We start from the raw sequence: 15,457 nt of genomic DNA on the forward strand, positions 1-15,457 counted from the left end.
TGATCCGAACAGATTTTCCACATATTTGTTTTAACAACAGAGAAGAAAGCAGGTGCAGAGAGAGAGAGAGAGAGTGCTACATTGTGCTGGCAACCAGATAGCAAGAATACCTCTGGACCTATTTTTTCTTATACCTGAGTATCACTGTATACTAAAGAGGATTAAAACATCTGATCCACGTTTGCTTCATGTCTGGTGGCCTCTTATATTCTGCTTTCAGCATAATGTACCATATGGAAAAGCCCTGACTCTAAGGCTCAGATGAGGGGAACTCCAGCTGGGACAGACTCCAGAACCAGTGCCAGTGTAGTTTTGTGAGTCACCGTCTCTACAGCAGGTCTCTGAATAAGAAGTGTTATAAATACTGTCAGTGTGAGACAGATGTGGCCTTTTCCAATGACAGATTTTCTGATGACAGAACACATTCATTTCTGATTATTATTTTGATTATTTTAACATTGTGCATTGCTGTTGCATGTGACATTGAATGAATGTGGCATTTACTCGATGCCAGTTTGCCCTGAGCAGGGATGAGGGAGTTTAGAAACAGAGTGAAGAGCTTCAAACCACACTATAAAAGGAAGACAGCAGCAGCTCGTGTAGCAAACTGTGGGAAGAAAGTTCTGCAGGAGTAGATTGACTTTTTTTGGTAATATCAACTTTTTTTGTCAAAAACATAGAAAGCATGATGATACAGAGATAATTTCCAAACACATACGTACATGTATCCATTATAATGACCATTAAGTGCATTACGTCTGACAGCAATAGTTGTAAAGAAGGCCTACTCTCTGCGCTTCCCTTACCAAATGCAACCATCTGGGTGGAGACCACAAGGTTGACCCAGGACCAGCTGCAGGGATTACAGCTCCTGGCTGGCCTATAGCAGTGGTTGAGGATCCCCCAGGAGGAGCTGGATAGAGTTGCTGGAGACAGTGAGGTGTGGGCATCTCTGTTCCTTCTAATGCTGCCAGTACCCCAATGGATAGAACAGTTTAGAGAATGGATTCATGGCATATCATCGTTCCTTACCGGCTAGCCCTCATGTTGAATATACTTGTATCATGCATTGTGTCAACAGCTGAAGGGACTGCTGTTATCCACTAAACACAGTGATTTAACTGAATTAATTGTCTTTAGATATTCGTTATTAGTAACTGTTGCAAACTTTCAGGAGCAAATACTTCACAAAATGTCTTAAATGACATGTAAATGTCTTTAAATTCACACCAAACATTTAAATGCAGTTTGTTGAAATTGTCAATCAGACTGTACGATGTAAATTCATTACTTAATGGAGCTGAATCCGATTCTTGAAACAACAAAGGACAAGGACAGGGGCCGGTGTCAGTGAAAACTGACTTCAGATAAGTCCATGAACTTACTAATGGCATCCCAAAATAACTATTTCTTCATAAAAATAAAAAGACAGATGCAAAGACAGAAGGTGACGGAGACAGAGCCTCTGGCAGGTCGCCACAGAAAGCTGCCAAAGCTGAAGGGAGAAGCAGGGGGTTGTGGGTGCCGAGGAGGGGGTAGGGTGGTGGGGTGACCAAACAGTGGAAGGAGACGGGGAGAGAGAGAGAGAGAGAGAGAGAGAGAACACAAGAGAGGGAGGGAGATGGCGAGAGAGTGTATAAGTTTGGGAAACACAGGAAGAGGCAGCACTGGGGAGCAAACTTTTCTCTTGGTTTGGACTTTATTTTTGGCATGACATAAAGCACGAGACAAGGGGTAATAACCCTTTGTTTGTTTTCCTCTTTAAGTAGTTGTTTTTCTGATCTGCAGAGATTATTTTGTTTTGTTGCATTTTTTATCTGATTGTTGCTTGAGGTTTGAAGAAGGCGTGACCAGACAGCTGAAATCCTTCCAAACTTAGCATAGCAGCTCTCTCGCTCTCTCTCTCGCTCTCTTTCTCTAACTCATGGGGAGTGTGAAGCTGGACTGACACACACACTCACTCTCCCACACCTGTTGTTGCTGAGGATTTCCCTGGGAGCGCAGTCATGGACATCTGCGTCACTGCTGCTTGAGGGAATCTGTGCAGCTGTTATCTGGTGAACGCTGCAGTATTAAGGAGCCGACCTGTTCGTCTGTGGTGGAGGTGGCAGAGATGTCATCCTACTACCCGCGCACCAAGGACCTGACCCGCACCAGGAAGTCACTGACAGAGTCGCCACCGTCTTCTCCGTCCCCTACAGACAAAAACTACAGAGTAAGCTTTTTACAGACAAGTACGTTTACAGATTTAAGACTAGATTAAACATCCTAGATTTTTGTAGTGTAAAAACCTTTTAGATTATTTTGTGAAGCTGTCAGTATCGACAATTTTATAGATATTAATGTATTTACTTATGTCAAGTTGTCAAGTTCAGAAGGATGCACATTTTAGTGATTGATCCTTACACCAAACTGATTTATTGATGTCTGAACACTTGCTTACAAGTGAAACAACAGCTTCAACAAACCAGTTCATGAGAATAATAATGACCTTCCCCATGAATTCTAAGTATTTGTTTAATTTCGTAGAAAGAATGAAAAGGACAATAACAGGCAGATAAACTGATAACAGCAACATATTCAGGAGAGTTGTTTGCTACATGATGATGTGGATCAGCCACTTATCTCAGCTTATTTGATCAGCTGTGAAAAGGAAAGGAAAAGCTGCTCAGAGGAGTAACTGAGCACGTTTTCTGGAAGAGACTTTTGGATTGAAGCATTCTTTCTGTAATTTCCTGTTATTTCTCTCTCTCCATCTAAGAGGCTAACTCTCATGGGGGCAGTTGTGTTTATGTCAGTGCATCTGACTTAGCTGGGCTTGCTGTGACAGGAGACTTTTAAAGGGAAAGAAAGAAATCCATTTCCAGGCAGGAACACCAACATCATGCAGCACTACGGTCGGTCTCATTATAGCACAGCTGCCGGCTTACAGAGGATGCTGCGATTCTTCTTTTATCCTGTTGTTTTTTTTTGTTATCAGTCCGTGCATCCGTGGTGAAACTCTGGTTTCTGGTTGCCATGTTGTCTGTAATTAACCTGGTAGAGGTTTTTCTTTGTAGGGGGAAAATTTGATGTTTGATGCAGTGTTGTTGTAAAGAGCAGCTGGTCCTCTTTTGGTCAACCAGAAAACAAATATACAGCTAAAAATTTTTATGGTACTATACCTCTTTTCCTGCAATTTACAGGAAGGGTTCTGTCATATTGAACCGTCTTCCATTAAAATATAAAGCTGCAGTAAACCAACAAAATACATCAAATATTTATATATATTTCTTTTTTACTTTTGATTAAACAAAAATGTCTATTATGCTTACAATCAGAATTAAACATTAAACATTAAAATACAGTCATTTGAGTCCAACACTGGGGGAGCTGTAGATTAGATGGGAGTAATATTTATACTCTGCCTTTTCAACAGTTCTTTGATAAACTGCTACATTAAACACATGCAGAGAATTTAAACTGCTATTTTTATCCTCAGGTTCTTTGGATCTGGCTTAAATCTCTTTTGACTTTGTAGCTCTAAAGCAGTGTGTAAGAGCAGATAGCAAAAGAATCAAAGAAATAGTCCTCTAAATGACACAAATGTCAGCTTCCTTCTTTTGTGTACATTTTACAGCTAACATACTGTCTGAAAGAGTTAATAAAGAGAGGACCAGCTGAAAGGTGAGCCACTGGGGAACAAACGTCTTTTATGGTTGTGTGGGCTGTGTCACTTCCACTGTGGGAGTATAAAGAAAGTGTGTGTGTGTGTGGCTCAGGTTTTCCTACTGCCATCATCCAGTCAGCTCTGAAGGAGCGATGCTGTGACAGGAAGAGGTGAGAGGGAGGCTGAGGAAGAGTCATCTAATCAGTAAATCAGATAGTATTTCATTGGCTCTGGCAGACTGTTGTTAATATTATCATCAGTAAGCTCATGTGTGTGTGTGTGTGTCTACCTCCTGAAATTGGTCCTGGCATGCTGTAAAACTGGAAGCAGGTTTGTTTGCAGAGTGCCCATGGCTCCAGCCCGCAGCTGATCAGAGGCTGCATCTGCTCTGCATGTGCCACTTCTAACTCGCTCCACTCTTCCTAACAAGGGAATCGGATGAGTGAAGCTGCCACTAGAAGCAGAGTTTCAGCTCTCAACTTCAGTTTTTGGCTTCACTTCAGTATGAGTGTTTTACTTAACTGTGTGTATGAACTTTTTCCTGAAAACCAGGTCCTGTAATCCCCACAGGGCTCCTTCAAGATTTCACTGAAATTAAGTTTTCAAAAACTCATTTCACCGATTTCCTAATCCTTTAGTGTGAAATAGGTTTCCACACGGGAGCTAATCATAATCAAAGAGTTTGCAGGAAAATGTATTCATCTAACCATTCAACCATTGAACCATCCCATGCTCGTTAACAACTGAATGTGATCGAGGAATCTCCTTGGCATTTCACAAAGCAAGTGGTCCTCTTGGATCCATCCCCCCCCCCATCTGAGGTCACAGAGGTCTGTGTTTTCCTGGATAGCTCTGCTAAAGCACATGACCACATAAGGACAGGCAGCGCTGGCTCAGTTATGTAAACACCCTCTGAGGAGCAGCTCCTCTGACGCTGCGTGAAATCTGAATAACTGCTCCTTTTGACATTAATTTTGCTTTTATCACGACCTGCAGCTGCTTCTTGTCTTGCACGGCTCACACTGCCACACAAGACGTTTATTACAAAGCATTTTTTAAACACAGACGTTTTAAGATTTCTCCCCCCTCCCTATGCGGCAGCAGGAAAACAACTCCAAATCTTTAGAATTTAAGATAAAAGTTTACGAGAAGTGATCGTGGATCACTCCAGCCTCTAGTCATGACAGCCTCTCTCTGTCTCCGACTCTCATTTCCAGAAGTGTAAACAACTCCAGTCATCATCTTCATGTGCTACACAGAGCTTTCTATTGGCTCCGGTCCTGCAGAGTAGACACAGTGCACAGAAGGGCAGTAGACACATAAATTAGCCCCTGCAGTTTCTGTGCTAATTCATTAAACTAAATGATGTCTGAAAACACAGACCTGACTGAAATACAGCCAGAGAATAGCCTTCCTGTGGCACAGCACCTGGGCTCCTTGGTGAAATAGAAACAAATAATGCGATCACAACAGGCTACTAGGCAGCTGTGCTGGCCAGACCAGTCATAGCACACAAAAAAGCAGCCAGGACACATTGATATCAGTCTGAGGTCACACAGAAGATACTTGACTTCTGATGTCATGACTTCATCTTCATGCTGCAGGCATTTTTTGTGGCGGTTGCCTATTCTAAAAGATTAACGGAGCTCACCAGAGAGGTTTGACCTTTGTGAACTTGTCAGTGCACTGTTGTGCTGAATTATATCTCACTTCTGCAGGGACCTATGAGTACACTGTGATAATTCAAGTGGAAGTTTGGGGTTTTACGTCCTGTGTTGTCACAAATATTCTGGATCTGAACACGTTTCTGTGCTGAGGGACAAAACTAACATGCTGTATTTGTTTTTTGTTTTTTTTTCCAGCATGACAGACTCTCAAGGTAAGGATCACACGACTGTCTTCCTCACTGTCCTGAAGTGAAAATCAAACCCACTAATGCCATATAAAGAGCTGCACTGTGCATTGAGTATGATTCACGTTACCTCCAGATATGACTTTAGTGGAGAGAGTGCGACGGACAAACCTCTGGGACGCACCAGCTCTTACACACGGAGAGAGACGAGGCTGGCTGCCCTGAACAGACAGGAGCCAGACTCCTCTGTCAAAGACTACAAGAAGGTAAAAACCCAGGCAGACTGCAGTCCTACATGCAGCTTGACAGAGTGAGGCAAGGTGGACGAAGACAGGACTTAAATACACAAGGGATAATGAGACACAAGTGAAAACAATCAGGTGGTGCAGGTAATTAACAAGGAGGACGTAAAGAAACACAGGAAAAAGCAAACTTTCAAAATAAAACAGAAAACTAAAGACACAGGAGAAATAAAGCCATACATAATATTATCATTTTAGATATTTTTGTATAAATGTTTTTCATTTTGTGAAGGAATTCAGCCCTTAAACGAACTAATCCATTATTCTTTTTTTTAGATGTATGCAGAAGCTTTACATGAGAACGAGCGGCTCAAGTCCAGGTTGCAGGACAGCAAACAAGAGTTAGTCAAGATCCGTTCCCAGCTGGAGAAAGTCACTCAGGTACCTCTCAGGCATGCAGACTAAGATGAAACTACACTGTTCATGATGACAGTGCAATCCTTTTCTATTCCTTATTTCCTTCCAATACATCACCACTTTAACTTCTAGAGACACGACAGGATATCAGAAAGATCATCTGTACTTGAATCTGAGAAAAGGGTAAGTGTTTCTGCAACCTTTTGCCATTTTATTGATCTCTCCTGCACCATAAGATGCTTGAGCTTCCAAATATCTCTGTTATCCCCCCATAATTTTTCTGTCTGCGTCAGTCTAATGGCCTTTAAATCTCCAGGGTTTTCAAGTTTATATTTGTTTCACTTTTTTTCCCCATCTGTATTTACAGGAAAAACAAGCTCTTGAGAAAAGAGTGTCAGACATGGAGGAGGAAATAAAGGTCAGTCTGTTCAGAAATAGACAGTGGTTTAAACGGCACAAGTTGTTCTTCGTGTATCTCATCAATATTTTCTCTAAATACCATCATAACACTAACAGTCCTTGAAGCATACACGCCTCCAGCTGAGTCCCCCTCTAAACCCTTGCTAAACCAAGCAAACCTAAAGTGTTTTTACAGAGCAGAGCACACATACAGCACACTCCAGGGTGAGTGTGGTTGGACAGGTGGGTTTGGAGTCAAGGAGAGAGAAGGTTAATGCTTCAGGCTCATTACCCACAGTGTTCTGCTGGGTCACTTCCTGCCAGGCTGAGGAGGAGCCTGAGCTGCTGCTCCCCTGCTCCACTTATCCCACTGTTGGGGTGAACATTGTGACCTAGTTCCAGCTGAATACCAAACCCCATTCAAAGAGCAAAAAGACCTGCTTTTGTGAGACATTCCTACACCACTCTGTGTGTTTTCTGCCTCACGAGGAAACACAGGACTCAAAGAAGATTTCAGGCCTGAGCAGACAGGCTCTGCAGAGTGTTTGTGTGTTGTTATCTACTGTGAGGAAAGAAACACAAGTAAACATATTTCATATGTGCAAAGAGTCATTATTAAGAGACGTTATAACAGCGCCGCAGCAGATGTTTGACCCTCCTGTTGTCGTGGTTCCATCAGCAGGATGCCCCACTGCGCTTCCGCTGTGGGTACCAGCCCTGAGGGCAGGTTGTCACAGGGGAGGGGGGATGGTGAGTGGCCACTATATGATGCTATAAAGACTGATTGACACCTTGCCTATATCCTCACAAGTCTCTGATCTGTCAGGGACTGGGGCATGTTTACACGTGTGGACACCTTTTATTTCTATGGAGAACCCAAACTGCCAAACTCAGCCAATAGGTAAATCAATATGCACAAATTCTATTGATCAACCTATCCCTGGCAGAATGACCATGACGCACGTTGACAAGCGCCCCATTTGAGTAATAAAGCAGAACCCAATACAACAATAAATAATATGCTGAATGGAAAAATCAAAATGAATTAAAAACATTAATATTTTAGAAATCAATTCATGCCTCAACTTTCATATTCATTCAATTTTGTCATTTTTGGTCCTCCATATCATCCACTTATTTTCACATTTAGCGAGCAGTCCTTCCACAAGGGGGTGCTGTTCAGTTATATTTGTGCCTCACTGCACCACCTAAAGGAAATATATGGTAGCTGCAGACCTCCACACCTGGAGATGTACCGTAGTCACGTCAGCGGGCTGTTAACTCTTCTCGCCAGTAGGTGGCACTCACCAGCACATCTTTATGTCTTTATGTTTGGGTTGAAACCATAGGTTTTGGGTCTTTCAGGTGTCTCGTATCAACAGCACCGCGTGTCCTTGTTTTTAAAATAGCAGCACTGTGTCTGAACTACTACTTGTACTTTGTACAAAAAGCTTCATTATTCCTGACAGCCTCTAAAATGTAATGAATGGTGAGAGTGTAGAATTACCTACAGGAACTGAGAATGTGGTCAGATCTGATTTAATATCAAAGGGCTTAATAGTGTAATTAGAGCATACTGGTCATTATGAATTCTCGCCTCGCTCTGTCTTCTCTCTCTCTCTCTCTCTCTCTCTCTTCACCTCTCCAGAAATTGCACAGTTTTATTCCAATACCAGGAGAACATTATATGCATGAACTGTTAAGTCTAAAGACCCAGGCTGGTTTAAATTCCTGTGTTTTAGTTTTTACATAAAGCAGCTGTGTACACTACCTTCACCTCTAAACACGTGCTTTGGTGGCCTGAAACAGTACATGTCTGCTGTGTGTGTGTGTTCTGTGGTTTTCGCTTCAGGAATAGTGTCAAACCACAGACGTCTCTGTTGAACCACATTGAGGTTTACCTCAAAAAGTCAGGCCAAGAAGTGGCGAAGCTGAATCATTTCCAATCTTTTGACTGACTGCAAAGTGAAATAGAGCAGAGTGAAAGCGTTTCTGAATTTTCTCCTTTGCAAAGCAGCACACACACTAAAATACCACCTCACCACTCTCCTCATAAAACCCAGCTTACCTGACCACATGTAGAAACAGCTTGATTGTTTCCCTTGCTTACTGCAGCCTTTGTATCCTTGTTGTGTAAATGTTTATATAAGTTTTTCCAGAGAAATCCCTCGGCTGTGTCTGTGTGGGTGTGAGTGGACAGAGTGTCTCTTTTTTTTGCACATGGCCTGCCTCCCTGCATGCTTTCTCTGTCTGCCCCTCTCTCTGTATCTCTCTCTTCCTCTGTGTAGGCTTTCCCTGCTCTGGCTCAGGTCCAGGCCTTGCGGAGGTTGAACGAGCGTCTCCTAGCTGAGAATAGAGCCATGCTGCGCGTCCTCGCCCGCCTCTCTGAGACGGCCTCCATGCCAGAGACAGAGGACCTCTGATCCTCTGAAAAATCATCTGCCCTCCTTTCCCCCTGCACCTCCTCTCTCCCCTTCCTCAGCCACATAACTTCCTCTTTCCTTCTGGTGCTTCGTCCTCTGCTGTGTTCCTCTCAGGCAGGTCCTGCACCCTCTCAATGCTCACTCCCTCTCACCCCACACAGCACTCTTTGCACTCTTTTTTTTCTTTCTTAAACCCAGTCTCCTTTATGGCTGCTGCCACCAAAACACTTCTGATGAGGTGTCCTTTCAGGTGTAATTTTAGCTACATGTAGGTTGCATGCTGCTTCTCATGGCATAAGGAGGAAAAAAGAAAAGCACTGACAGCATCTATTGATGTTGCAATAGTCAGATATATGTAGGGTTTGTTGGGTTATGCTGTATAATAATTGGCAGCAGTGGCGCAGTGGTATAGCAGGGTTGTCCCTTAACCGGAAGGTTGGTGGTTCAAGCCCAACTCCTCCCTAGTCACTGTCACTGTGTGTGTCCTTGGGCAAGACACTTTACCTGCATAGCCTCCAGTGTACTCACTGGTGTATGGTGCTCTTTCCTGGGCTGCCTTAAGCAATTTCCTCATTGTGGGACTAATAAAGGTTTCAATTATAATTATTATAATTATAATCAATGCAAAGTTGGTTTCTAAGGAAATATCCTCTCTATTAAATCTTACAAAGGAAATGAAACATGGCAGATTCTTAGCCAATCAATGTCCATCAATGTCCACCCCGTCCTCACCAGAAAAAAAAAGTAGCTGAAGTTTATGTGGCCGTGTGTCCATGGTGGTCACAATGGTAGCAAAGAAAATGGTGGAGAAGTTTGTTGCAGATGGTAGAATTTGGTAGGTAGTAGCAACCAATTATAGTGAAGTCGTGTCTGCAGGGAGATTTTAATAATAATATAATAATAATACATCGAACTTATAAAGCGCTTTTCTAGGACACACAAAGATGCATTATTCATTCACACCACATTCACACAGAGTGGCAGTGGTAAACTATAGATGTAGCCATAGCTTCTCCAGGGGGAGACTGACGGAGACGTGGCTGCGAAGGTGCGCCTACCACTTCTTTGACCACTGCCAATTCATTCATACACATTCATACACCAGTGAGTGCACTGGAGGCAATGTGGGTAAAGTGCCTTGCCCAAGGAAACACAACAATGACTAGGGCAGAGCTGAGATCGAACCGCCAACCTTCCAATTATTGGACAACCCTGCTTTACCATTGGCCATAACCTAAGTCCATTTTAAATAGACTTAGTCACGTGAAATCTAAACACAGGTTGTTATCATGTTACTTCCCTGAGTTTGGGCTGTTTGGTGCATATCAAGCTTTCAGGTTTGTTAGTAAACATGTTAATTATTGAGGTTTAAATGTGTCAGGAGGCATCATTTGCTGCTACAGTGTCACAGCAGGACGTTGAAATTCTGGGTTATTATTCAGCAAACTGCACATGGTGTTGGAGAAAACAGGACATTAAACAGCGGTCACACATGCGATTGGCCACAGGTTATGGACATGTTGATGCTGGATGCCTTTGCTCATTCACCAGTAGCAGTGACGTGTCCTAGCGACAGCAGAGATCTATTGTTTGTCTCCAGTAGAGGGGAAATACTTTGACAAAGAGGCTGGTTATTTTTAGTCATTGCTCCTCGACCCAGATTTGAAAAATTGACCCTCAGTCTCTCTCTCTCTCTCTCTCTCTCTCTCTCTCTCTCTCTCTCACACACACACACACACACACACACACACTTTTCACATTTAGAACCTACTGTCAATGTCACTCCTGCATGATGGAGTACTTTTACACGTCCTCATTGCTTGGCCTCAAACTTTTTAGGCGTCTGTGTGATGTTGAAGTAATTGATGATATTTTATTTTGGTGTTCTTGTTTCCGCTTCATTACACCATAGTTTGTCATCACTTTTTGATAAATTTGTTCAGATGTTTTAGTTAATAAATGTGCACAAGTGAAGTGTAAATGGGCACACAGAGCAGCCTTTCTCTACCCAGTACAAAGTTAGAACTATTCACACATTAGTAGCATCAGGTAGACAAGGAGCAACATGTTAAATGGGCCAATGGTCTCCACATACACTGAGCTACGGAGCTTTCATGCTGTGCATTGTGCCTTTACAGATGGCTTTAACTGGCCATTTTTCAGCCATTCAGAAAGGCTCGGATTGGCTGTTCAGCATAGGGAACCAGTACCCAAGTACAGAATTCCTCTGTTTATTTGCAGTGCTACATCTTCTTTTTTGCCTCTTTTTGATTAATGAACACAGACCACTGCCACCAACTGGTATGGAGAGTTATTTCCTCTCATGCAGGTGCAGAATGTGTGTAGTTGGCCTGAAGGTGCCACATTTAGATGAAAATTAGGCTGTTGCTCATTGTCTACCATCAGTTAGAAAGAAGTGCTCTGACCTGAATACACTTCTCTCGTGCACATGAACTTTTAAATTGCTCCACGTAGAAAAATGGTGTGATGTGGCCTTGATATAGCTCTCACAGTTTCAATTAAATTCCTCCAGATTTTCTAATTTACATTTTTTTCTTTTGCTCACAGACATTAACAGAACTCAAGTCGGACAACCAGAGGCTAAAGGATGAGAACGGGGCTCTCATTCGAGTCATTAGTAAACTGTCCAAGTGAAAGTTTCCTGTGTGTGTCTGTGGACCGTGATGTGACAGTTTCATTTTCCACAAGGTCCCAGGTGGGCCAGTGACTCCAGACCTTAGAAGTCCTGCTGGAACATGTGAAGATCCAAAGAGAAGTTTGAATAAGTTCACAGATGGAACTATTAGTTTTAGCTCCTCTATTAGGCTTTTAGTTTTTCACATGTATAAAAAGAGGGGCCAGATAACATCCAAGGTCCAAGCGATGCATTTGTTTGCATGATTACACCTTATATATTATCACAACACGTTTGTTGCTACATGGTGCACCGCAGATAAGTGTTTTAATTATTATCTATAGTTATCAAAAAGAAAGAAAGAAGGAAACCCATTGATTTTTATGATGACTGATTTCACTCTATCATGAAGTCAGTGAGGCTTCTGCATGGGTGCTTTTTTGGGGGGGGGTTGTTTTTGCCTTGATTGACAAGTCTCTCAGGTTTGTCACTCAGCTGTGCCTGCTTGCCACAAATCAGTGCCTCTGAGTTACATAAAGAGTTAACCCTCATATTTCTCTTTGGAAACCTGTGGGTGTTTTTCTACAGTTATGTAATACAGCTGATGTGTTATACATACATACATACATACATACACTGAAAGAAATGACTTGTAAGATTTACTTAAAAAAATCTCTGTAACAATTTGCATGAACATTTTTTAAGTAAATTTTAACGCTGCAATAATAAGTAAGATTTACTTTGTAGATTTAAGTACAGTTTACTCAATACTGGTAAGTTTAGAACCTACTTTTGTGAAGATATTAAGTAAAAGTTGTTATTTTTATTCAAAAAATTAAGTAAAGAGTATTATTTATTTAATTAATGTAATCAAAACATTAAGTACATTTTACCTTTTAGTTATGAAAGAACTAAGTACAATTTATTTATTTCTCTCATTTTACTAATTACAAATTCTACTCACTGTAATTAAAAAATGATGCAGGAATTTGATAAATGTAAATGACAAATCAAACACACCAACACGGCCAAATACATTTTTTTTATTGGAACTTTTGTGTTGAACAATTAGATCTAAGCATCCATATTGGTAACAGTGGCCACAGTGGCATGACTTAAATCAATTTATAAAACATTTACCCACTGATTTAGACCGGTCATAGAAAATGAACAATGGTACTGAAGGCTGTTGATGTTTCCGTTTCCTTGTAATAACATAAAGTTACCAAAAATAAGAAAATATCACTAGTTTTGACCTCAGCATAAAATATGAAATGGTGTGTATGACATGAGACATATCTGATTGACAACAGTAACAATACATAAGTCTATTAGTACCTTGCTTTTAAAGACAGTTCTGCAAGACTTCAAATGTGTGGGGAGTGGTTGAGCATAGGGAATCTTAAGTGCTTAAATAAGTCCCAATGAGGAGCACACATGCACGCCACTACATCCCTGCCTTCAAGAAGGATGGAGACCTCCACTGGATCCTCTCTTTCTGCTTCATGGTACATGAAGATCTTCAGGTCCAGGTCCATGTCTTCCACCCAGCAGCCCACCTGCATACAATGTACAACACAAACTAAAATACATAAATATAGAACCTATTGTTCTTCAGACAGGAACCATCCATGCATCATTGAATAAAGATTAGATCACATTAAACAAAGTCAAAATTATTTTCCAATGAGCTGGCCCTATAAAAATAGAACATCTTGATACACAACACCATTGGAGGGTGTGTGGAACAAGGATGCAGATCTCTTGCACATTACATAAGATACATGTGGAAAAATGTTAATACAGATAATACAAAGAGTTGGGGAAAAATTGCAAACAGCTGGACAGTGATGAGATTAGAAGATTTCTATTTAACTAATGCAAAATAAAACAGTTTTTTAAAATCATGTCTGACAGTTTGGGAACATTAAACACTTTACTTACCAGGCAATCTTTAAAAAGTTCATCTTCTTTTATACCAAGGTACAATCTGAGGTCCCAGAGAGTAGAATCATGTCTCATCTCAATCATCTGGGGCTGTGAACAGATATTTGTGACAATACTAAACCATTATTTATATGCCATGAACTGCAAATATGAAGAGAAGAGCATACATTTGCAAAGACTAGTAAGACCACTGCAGACACCAGAAACCAGTCAGCCTGTCCTCCCAAGACTTCAGCTGTCCACTGCCTGGGCTTGTGTTAATAAAGACATCACCCTGTAAATGAACAAACACCACATGTGTGTTTTAACAATATTACAAACACTTTATGTTGCATTAAGCCGATTTCCACCTACCTGAATGACAATGTTTTTACAAGAGGGTGCTATTCCGCTCTCTGTTGACACAAACACAGATTACAGATTAAATCAGGGTGAGAAGTGAAACATGTCATCGTGGTCAGGTGATTTCACCTGCTCTCTGCCTCTAGTCACAGAGTGGGGTCAATGTTAAATCATTCTCAGGTATGAGACACGCCATCTATGACAAACTGGACGACGACGGGCTCATCGCGCCCGGTGTCCGTGTGTCTGGTGAGGATGTGATTATTGGAAAGACAGTGACGTTGCCAGAGAACAATGACGAGCTGGACAGCACCAACCGGCGTTATACCAAGAGGGACTGCAGCACTTTCCTCAGAACCAGCGAAACTGGCATTGTGGACCAGGTCATGGTCACTCTGAACCAGGAGGGCTACAAGTTCTGCAAGATCAGGGTGAGACCACAGCCACGCCCGGTTGGTGTTTCTGAGGACATGTTGATGTGAGCTTGATTTTGGTGATGAGCTTCCTGTGCTCTGCAGGTTCGTTCAGTGCGGATCCCTCAGATCGGAGACAAGTTTGCCAGTCGACATGGACAGAAAGAAACCTGTGGAATCCAGTACAGGCAGGAGGTCAGTGACACTGTGTGCTATGCAACCACAACAGGGCGTCCAGCATCAGGGTTATTTGGTTCTTTGGACCTAGGGAGAATTCAACATTAAACCATCTGAGAGGATTCCCGGTGGTCACTAGCTGTGCTGTTTTAATCAGTGCTGATCATCAGCTGATGGTCTTTCAAAACGTGCACCTGCAGGTTCACAGTCAGTCAGCATGGCGGCCCTGGGCATTGCTCATCTCTGGTAAAACAAAGATGTATGTGTTCATCATGATTTTCAGTGATTTGTTTTATTTTGAAGGACATGCCGTTCACTTGTGAGGGAATCACACCTGACATCATTATCAACCCGCACGCCATCCCCTCCAGGATGACAGTCGGCCATCTGATTGAGTGTCTGCAGGGCAAGGTATGCTCCTACCTGAATGACAATGTTTTTACAAGAGGGTGCTATTCCGCTCTCTGTTGACACAAACACAGATTACAGATTAAATCAGGGTGAGAAGTGAAACATGTCATCGTGGTCAGGTGATTTCACCTGCTCTCTGCCTCTAGTCACAGAGCGGGGTCAATGTTAAATCATTCTCAGGTATGAGACACGCCATCTATGACAAACTGGATGACGACGGGCTCATCGCGCCTGGTGTCCGTGTGTCTGGTGAGGATGTGATTATTGGAAAGACAGTGACGTTGCCAGAGAACGATGACGAGCTGGACAGCACCAACCGGCGTTATACCAAGAGGGACTGCAGCACTTTCCTCAGAACCAGCGAAACTGGCATTGTGGACCAGGTCATGGTCACTCTGAACCAGGAGGGCTACAAGTTCTGCAAGATCAGGGTGAGACCACAGCCACGCCCGGTTGGTGTTTCTGAGGACATGTTGATGTGAGCTTGATTTTGGTGATGAGCTTCCTGTGCTCTGCAGGTTCGTTCAGTGCGGATCCCTCAGATCGGAGA

The 15,457-nt window shown here is 42.3% G+C and overlaps 2 protein-coding genes across 5 annotated transcripts; both read left to right on the top strand.

Annotated features, from left to right (window-relative positions):
* The first annotated feature begins 1,658 nt into the window (after window positions 1–1,658).
* Window positions 1,659–12,458, top strand: LOC114439197 (protein phosphatase 1 regulatory subunit 12B-like). Of its 4 annotated transcripts, none has more exons than XM_028411014.1 (8): window positions 1,659–2,215; window positions 5,512–5,528; window positions 5,638–5,767; window positions 6,080–6,184; window positions 6,293–6,343; window positions 6,528–6,578; window positions 7,239–7,309; window positions 11,551–12,458. In XM_028411014.1, exons 1-7 carry the CDS (start codon window positions 2,114–2,116, stop codon window positions 7,278–7,280), a joined length of 498 nt encoding a protein of 165 aa, XP_028266815.1. In that variant the 5' UTR covers window positions 1,659–2,113; the 3' UTR covers window positions 7,281–7,309; window positions 11,551–12,458. The 4 variants fall into 4 exon arrangements, with proteins under 4 accessions (XP_028266815.1, XP_028266817.1, XP_028266814.1 ...); XM_028411016.1 differs by having other exon boundaries at window positions 7,242–7,309; XM_028411013.1 differs by lacking the exon at window positions 7,239–7,309 and having other exon boundaries at window positions 11,551–12,456.
* A 1,612-nt stretch (window positions 12,459–14,070) lies between these two features.
* Window positions 14,071–15,134, top strand: LOC114438888 (DNA-directed RNA polymerase II subunit RPB2-like). Its single transcript, XM_028410519.1, has 4 exons — window positions 14,071–14,337; window positions 14,425–14,514; window positions 14,800–14,907; window positions 15,088–15,134. The coding sequence occupies exons 1-4, from the start codon at window positions 14,089–14,091 to the stop codon at window positions 15,091–15,093; spliced, it is 453 nt and encodes a 150-aa protein (XP_028266320.1). The 5' UTR covers window positions 14,071–14,088; the 3' UTR covers window positions 15,094–15,134.
* The last annotated feature ends 323 nt before the right edge of the window (window positions 15,135–15,457 follow it).

The sequence above is a fragment of the Parambassis ranga genome, chromosome 7, assembly GCF_900634625.1.
Source record: "Parambassis ranga chromosome 7, fParRan2.1, whole genome shotgun sequence".
NCBI classification, from domain to species: Eukaryota; Metazoa; Chordata; class Actinopteri; family Ambassidae; genus Parambassis; species Parambassis ranga.

Bases quoted from the DNA above. Each gene is read 5' to 3' on its own strand.
- LOC114439197 (XM_028411012.1), top strand. From the start codon at position 2,114: ATGTCATCCTACTACCCGCGCACCAAGGACCTGACCCGCACCAGGAAG. The intron at 6,344-6,527 runs GTAAGTGTTTCT...CTGTATTTACAG, and splicing joins TACTTGAATCTGAGAAAAGG to GAAAAACAAGCTCTTGAGAA. The intron at 6,579-8,847 runs GTCAGTCTGTTC...TCCTCTGTGTAG, and splicing joins ACATGGAGGAGGAAATAAAG to GCTTTCCCTGCTCTGGCTCA.
- LOC114438888 (XM_028410519.1), top strand. From the start codon at position 14,089: ATGAGACACGCCATCTATGACAAACTGGACGACGACGGGCTCATCGCG. The intron at 14,338-14,424 runs GTGAGACCACAG...TGTGCTCTGCAG, and splicing joins ACAAGTTCTGCAAGATCAGG to GTTCGTTCAGTGCGGATCCC. The intron at 14,515-14,799 runs GTCAGTGACACT...TTTATTTTGAAG, and splicing joins GAATCCAGTACAGGCAGGAG to GACATGCCGTTCACTTGTGA.